The following is a 7,602-nucleotide window of genomic DNA, read 5'->3' as shown; positions in this document are numbered from 1 at the left end:
GCACACATGACCGGAAAACGCTTGGGTTCACATCACTGTACCCGTACACTCGTACCACTCAACCAGACAAATGTCTGTATTTGTACATTGGACAGCATCAATGCAGTTGGGGCTTTGGGAAAATCAAAATGAAAATCCTGTTGTGATTCCGAGAGGTCAACATGACACATTGATTTCTAAATCATAAGGTCATGGATGAAGATCTGCTGAAAGTCACAAAACTAAAGGAAATGAACCAAGTTATTGATGGAGTGTCATCCAAACTTCGAGATAGATGTGGCTAAGTATGCAAATAAATAGATTTTAATACCTTTTTGTTATTTTTATTCAAAATACCATCCTATTCTTATGTTAGCCAAAGTTGTGGTGTCGAGGGTGTGGTATAAACACGAAATGAGATTTTTACCCTCGCCAGAGGGTAAAATTTGAGTCTGTTTGTTTGTTTGTTTGTTTCTTTGTTTTTCCACACAGAATAAATATGATTTTCTCTGCAACCGTTGTTCCGATGGACAAGAAATTTTCAGTATAGGTGCAACTCCACCTGTATAATTTTTTTATGATAATTATGACGTCATAGGTCACGTGGTAGGGCGCCACCTTGGAAAAACCGAACATTTTTGTATCTCTATATCTCCGAAAGCGCTGAATAGAAAGAATTGAGACATCGCTCATTGTAAAGAACTTTCCATGGGGAATAAAATATGTTAATGATGATGTCATAGGTGCCTCCATTATGACGTCGTAATTCGACAAGTACAAAACTTCATCTGATCAAGAGGAAATTTCTTGAGCATCATCTAGGGATAAATCTGGTTCTGAAAAAAATAATTATGACGTCATGGGTCACGTGGTTCGGCCGCCATCTTGGAAAAACCGAAAGCATTTGCACCTCTATATCTCCGAAAGCACTGAATAGAAAAAATTGACATATGGCTCATTGTAAAGAACTCTCCATGTGGAATAACATATGTTAATGATGATGCCATCGGTGCCTCCATTATGACGTTATAATTTGACAAGTACAAAACTTCATCCGATCAAAATGAAATTTCTTGAGCATCATTTAGGGATAAATTGGTGGAGAAAAAAATAACGATGACGTTATCATTCACGTGGTTCGGCCGCCATATTTGTTTTAACACAAAAGCCTTTTAAAAAAAACACTGAAAACACGTCCTGGCGAGGGTCTGCAATTTTTGATTGCTCTTTCCTGTTCGGAATGCAAAAAGGAGCACACGCACCACTGGATTAATATTTTCAAAACGCCGCAGAGGGTAAAGGACAAGGGGCTTTAGAAACCCAATACTTTAAATTTATTTTTGCAAAAAACTGCATCAAGATGTACATTGAGAGTCCTTTCTTGATATGGTATAATGTAATGACACTTTACTACCTCCGGGAAATGTTTTAACTATCGTTCTATCTAATGTGGCCACGAGTTTGTCAAGTGGAATGTTTGTGTACAGTATGGAAAAGTCACAAGATGATATAGATTATAGACATTGAGCTCTACCCCGTTGTTGATGGTGTGTATACTGTCGATTACAGGTTTGAAGTTATCAATGATCCAGAATAAAAACGCACTTGTTAGTCCCATACCGGTTTCACTGGAGAAGACTATGGGTTTTCTGTTTCATGATGCCATCAAAGATGGCCGATTGGAACTCATTTTAGTTGTAAAAAACCCGATATTGAGCATGTCCTCAACCATTTATCGGACATGCATGGTCCGATTTTGTTCAAACTTGGCACAAAGACAATACATGAGAATATACATATGCAGAAGATTTTGTTTTTTGTCATCCAACCAAAGATGGCCGACTGGTGGCCTTTATCTCCATACAGCAAAACATTTTATGTATTTTTCTCCTCGTTTCAACAGTATTTGGGAAAACACAAACAGCAGGGTAGAGGCACAGAAAATAGAGTGAGACGTGTAGGAATAAAAATACAGGACATGGGGGATAATGAGAGCAAGGGAAAGGGGACACATGGAGTGAATAGGTTTCTGCAGGGCTCACATGATCCACCATAAACCAAACCCCCTTCAGGTGAAACGACCTCAATCCAGGATCATTGCTCACCTCCACTCATTTGTTCCTTTTTTCCCCTACCTGTGGGACCAACTTCCACATCCTCGACAATTTCATTCTTCCCTCCAGGTCTTCAAGACAGCTGTTCACCACCATTTCAGACTGTACCCAATCCAAAACCATGATCTTTTCTGTCCTCATTAACCTCTCCTCCCCCAATCCCTCATCCTTCCAAATTTCCAGTTTTCCTTCTTGAGAGTTATCTTCTGTATCTATCTTGTCCTCCCCTTGCATCATCTCCTGCCCCCCATTCCTCCCCACACCCATTGTTTGTCCAAGTCTCCCTCTGTCTTGGCCTTTGGCTCTGTTGTTGGTGTTTCCCACCTCTCTTTGCTGTTCCTTTTGTCCTGTTGTGTCCTGATCCGTTCAGTGTACGAGTACTAGCTCTTCCACGAGCCTCGACTATGTATACAAAAAATATATAATGGGTACAGCTACAAAACTCTCAATCACCGAAGTGGAAGGAAAAACTAAGAAAGAAGAGGAAATGGAACACCCACTATCCCTCCCCCACTCCCCCCCCCCTGCCCCCCAAAAAAGTAAAAATAAATAATAAGGGTTAGGAAGTGGGGGAGGGAGAAACTCGGTAACCTGGAAACATGGAAAGAAGTGGGCTTGGGGCGGGTTAATAAGGGTAGAAGAACATTATGGTTTTGGATTGGAGAGATGGTGGTGAACAGCTGTCTTGAAGTCCTGAAGGGAAGAATGGGATTGAGCAGACTGAAGAAGTTGGTTCCACAGAGAGGGAAAAAGAGGAACGAATGATAGAGGTGAGCAGTGATTCTGGATTTTGGGAGTTTCACCAGAAGGGAGTTACTGGCAGACCTCGTGCACCCTGTATAATCTTGGGGAGAGAGAATGGAAAGTGCAGGTGGTGCAAGACCAGAAAGGAGGTGGTGGAAGACAGAGACCGCTAACCTGTCTGTGATGTGAAAGTAATTGGCCCAACGACTCAGGCTGGTCATTGGAGAATCCAATGGTTTTGAAGGTCTTGGTTTCCTTGGCATAATTGCATGATTGCTTTATTTTGCATTTTTCCCACCATTATGTTATATTTTCAGCTCTGAAGCTCTTCTTTTCTTTTTTTTGCAGTATCCATAATGAAAGTGACCAGTGAGTGGTGGAAACTAGTAGCTTTATTTGGATTTATCAAGCCACTCTCGGTGGGCATTCATCCTCACATTACACCTCCACATAACATTACCATTACATCACGTGAAAACACACACACGATCCCAAAAGTATTGGAACAGCACACGCACATCTGACATCAACTCTCCAAACTAGCATGTGCATGGTTTTCCCACAATGCAAAGCACCACATCCATTATAAACATACATCCATTATAAACATGTGTTATTGTGATATTTTAGCAAAGGTCCATTTTGGCTTTTTGCAGCAGTACAGTATAGGGCCATGACATCTACCTGCACACAGCTTAGCATACTGCTCTGTCTGTTTGGAACCGGTTTGAGGAGAATAACTTGAAAATCTGCAATGTCTACTCCCAGTGCCCTGATTTAGATCGAATCAAATACTTTTGGATTTATTGGAATGTCGTCTGAGGATGTCAACAAACCCCAATGTACCATCGAAGCTAAACTTGCTCTGAAGGAGGAATGGTGCATTAGTATCTCTGCCAGCAAAGGTGGGCGGAGGTTATATTTTCACCACTGTCTGTTTGTCTGTGTGTGTGAGCAGGATATCTCAACAAGTTGAGAACGGATTCTGACGAAACTTGGTGGATGAGTTGGCTAGATGACAAGAACAAGCCGATTTGATTTTTGGATCAGGTCCGGATCCAGATCTGGCCTATCAGTGGGATTCAACACGTAAATTGTTCAGCCTGGCGGACTGGCGGAGGTATGCGCTCTACCGAGTGCCCTTCTAGTTACAACTGATATCAACCAACATTGACACCTTATTATAAATCAGACAAGCAGGTGAGAATTTATAACCGTTCAGATTTCCAAACTGTCCCAAGCAATCCTTAAAAAAAAAAAAAAAAAATCCTTTAGGAAATAGCTCAACCGTTACTACAGTTCCAGCTATGGTTTTAACTCTAGTTTGAAGGAGTTTTAAGCAGAATACTGTAATTAGAACTGTAATCACTTCAGTTACCGGCAATCCTTACTGCAGTACATAAACCACAACAGCTCAACTTATTGTAATTCTAAAGTTAACTTAAACTGCCGGGCAGTATGAGAGTACAGCTACAGTTCTAACGATAGCATTTTTGTTTGAAAGTGTACAATCGGTGTTCTTGGTTTAGATTTAGAACACATAACACAGATTATTATGTTGTAAACATTGTTTTATTTTACAAAGCTCGTTTGTTATGATTTGTAAAATTTGGACAAAAGATACCCTACAATTACACAATATATTCCTGAATGTGGCTTCAACCGTGAGATTTCTTTTTAAATCTCCACCAATTTATACCTTTGGCATATTCTAAACACCCAATGAAAAAGGTTTTTGACACCTTGCAATGTCGTCTTCGGTAATACAAAAGATTGCATAACATCAACACAAATGAGGATTGGAATTCTCACTTACAAAAATATAAACATTTTAAACTCTCCATTTAGTTTGTTTTTAGTAGTTTGTTTCCCCATTTCTGCTTTTATCTAATACATTGTTCAGTCACGATCGACAGAATCCTGCATGTGAACCTTGTAACAGCTTTTAAATCACCTTTTGTATTAACATGTTACATCACACAAAAGTGTGGAATTTTTGATCCCCCTGACCCCTTCTCCCTCCACCACACACAACGTCCCTTCCCTTTTTTCCCCACATCTTGCCCTCCCCTCTCCACCACCTCCCCGTTATCCGACGTTTAGATGGGTTCATAAATTGTGAGTGAAAATAATTGTAACATGCTGTTTACATTCACTGAACTGCAAAATAAAATGCAACAAACATTTTCCTTGACAACATCTTCAAGTCGGTTCTGGAAGCTCCCTGCAGCGACAGGCAATGCAAGTCCCGAATGAAAATTTGACCCCTACGTTATGTATAAACTAAGGATGAATCGTTTTGGTTGATAGCAATAAAAGCTAAAGCAACACTAAAGAAGAAGAACCACCTTTGGAGGCCATCTTTTCCCGCAGAGTGGGGGTTGGCCTTGTTTGGGCACCGTGGTCCCCTTTTTGAAGCAATGTTTTATGGTCGGATGCCCTTCCTGCCACCAACCCTGTTGGTCGCCTCTTGCGACACACAGGGAATTACCAGCAAGCTGGTACTCAATTTGCCGACCTCGGAAGGTATGACAGGTTGAGTCAACCCCCCTGGTGTTAATTCAGCGATCGACCGGGATTTGAACCCAGGATCGTATGATCCCAAACCGGCACCCTAACCGCTAAGCCAACACCAGGCTCAATAAAGCAACACTGAACATTCGTTTTCCTTTACTCTTTGCTGATCAATTTTAAGAGAACAAATGTAAAAAGCCCTTTAATAACTCGCAGGTGACAAAATCACTCTTTAAAACCCCATAAAACATTGGTTTGGATAGTAAAGTATTCTCCATGTAATCAAATTCGAATTTTCCTGTTAAAAATTGTTTTTTACATTTTTGGCGTAAATTTTCATTGCTTGGGCATAGACGACTGCAAGCATAAATTTGACATGTTTTGGATTCTCACTGTCCTGTGAGATTACAAAGGTTGGCAGTTTAAAGTTAAACAGTCTTGCACCAGCTGAAGTGAGCAAAGATACGAGACCTTTTAGATGTAGGTACTTTCTGCCCAGCATCACACATTCCCCCCAGCATCAGGTGAGTCTCCTGATGCCATTGGAACATAAGCCGTGTTTTCGCCTCGGAAACTTAAAAAAAAAAAGGCAACGACGTTTGATCACGGCACCCTGTACTTTGATGTAACCCCAAAATGTACCATTTCAAACTTATAACTGTATTGCTTGCTCAATATAATGGTCCAAGTCGAAGGTATAACGATGATGATCCACTGCTTATAAGTTCCACCTAACTGAGCCACTTGCACTGGGATTTGTGGCCCAACCTCACAACTCTCCTTTGCTTTTCATAAAAATAAACATTGTTGCTTCCCAAGCCAACTGCATTCCTACAGGAATGGAGCATCGAGAGTCCTCCATACTGGCCTCAATTTGAAGGTGCTTCGGTGGGAAGAGGGTCACTGCTATCCCAGTGCCTGACCATAGACAGGTAAGGAGATATGAGTGTGTTACTTTGCCAGGCGCCATCAACTTCGACTTTCTGTTTTCTGAAAGACAAAGCCAGACACACAAATGTCAGTGTTTGCTTACTCCAATTACATGAACCACATTATGTAAGGCAATTGTCTTTATAATCCAACAATTATGCTGGGGGACTTTCTTATTTGCATTGTAATCTACATTATAACAACTAGCAACGGTACCCGCCCTATGGGCGGGGCTTCAATTGGGAGGCCCAAATGAAAAGGCTAAATATCAGAAATTGAAGGCTTTTTTTCTTTTAAACGATTTATATAAGCATCCGTTAAATCTCGATCGGTGCAGTCGTTTGCGCGGCACCCGGGAAAATAACGTCATGCGGGAGCAAGTATCAGCAGGATGTGGCAGTGTGGGAGTCCACGTTTCTGATCCTCCTTCATGCCGAAGTAGCCCACCACTTCTCCAAGCATTCTGCTCTTCAGATCCGCCATTACAGATTTAAGCTTGAGACTGAAGACATGTGCAGTTAGTCCTCCCGATGTCGTATGTACTCCCGATACGTGTTTTCTTCATTGTAAAAACTACCAAGTCAACAGTTAAAAGGATTTTGAGCCGATCGGTGTTACGGCCTTGGCAAGATCGATGGAGACAGCGATCTGTTAGCATATACACCGCCCAAATAGCTATGTGAAATTCTCTCATGTAGAGATTAAACTCACGTCATTGTAACTTTGGCCGAGGTCATTATTTACTTTTAGTGATGTTTATATACGAATGATGTTTAATGATGTTTATATTGGTTTTGGGTCGTCCTTTCCGCATATCTCGTGGGATTGTCAGTTGAAGTGACAGCCGTGATGGCGGGGAGGGGGTTGGAATTCTCTCAAGCAGGGATTCAACCCGTGTCCTTATAAAAGGTCTTTGTCCGAGGTCACCGAGTTCGATCGGTGCAGCTGTGCAGCGATCAGTGCAGCCGTTTGTGCGGCACCCGGGAAAACAACATCGTCACAATGAAAACATCGTTGTGACCGTTATGCGGACGTTATAATGAACGTTATGCGGATGCGAATGTTATGCGGGAGTCCAAACCTGAGAATGCTGGAGACCAAAGCTGAAATTGGAAAAACAATATAGCCTATTTTACTCCTGGAGATCCCAGGATTACCCACCCAAAATATTGTTGCGATCGGTTTAGCAGTTTTTGCGGTACCTTCGAACGGACAGACAGACAGACAGTCAGATGGACGGACATTTGGTGAATTATAGTAAGATAACCAGTCATTTGATTAGTAGAAATAATAACGATTGAAGGAAAACAAGCAAATCAAT

General features: G+C 41.4%; 1 protein-coding gene across 1 annotated transcript in view; it reads right to left on the bottom strand.

The window, feature by feature from the left end:
• Window positions 1-5,765: 5,765 nt before the first annotated feature.
• The window catches only part of LOC137436818 (uncharacterized), a 41,251-nt gene continuing 39,414 nt past the window's right edge, over window positions 5,766-7,602 (bottom strand). The window contains exon 6 of the mRNA XM_068130955.2: window positions 5,766-6,341. Coding sequence (XP_067987056.2) covers window positions 6,221-6,341 — 121 coding nt within the window. The 3' untranslated portion in view covers window positions 5,766-6,220. The remainder of the gene's footprint in view (window positions 6,342-7,602) is intronic.

This window comes from Myxine glutinosa, chromosome 11 (genome assembly GCF_964187855.1).
Source record: "Myxine glutinosa chromosome 11, kmMyxGlut1.1, whole genome shotgun sequence".
Classification (NCBI taxonomy): domain Eukaryota; kingdom Metazoa; phylum Chordata; class Myxini; order Myxiniformes; family Myxinidae; genus Myxine; species Myxine glutinosa.
Note: the sequence above shows the minus strand (reverse complement) of the source record. Positions and strands in the feature narration are given on the sequence as shown.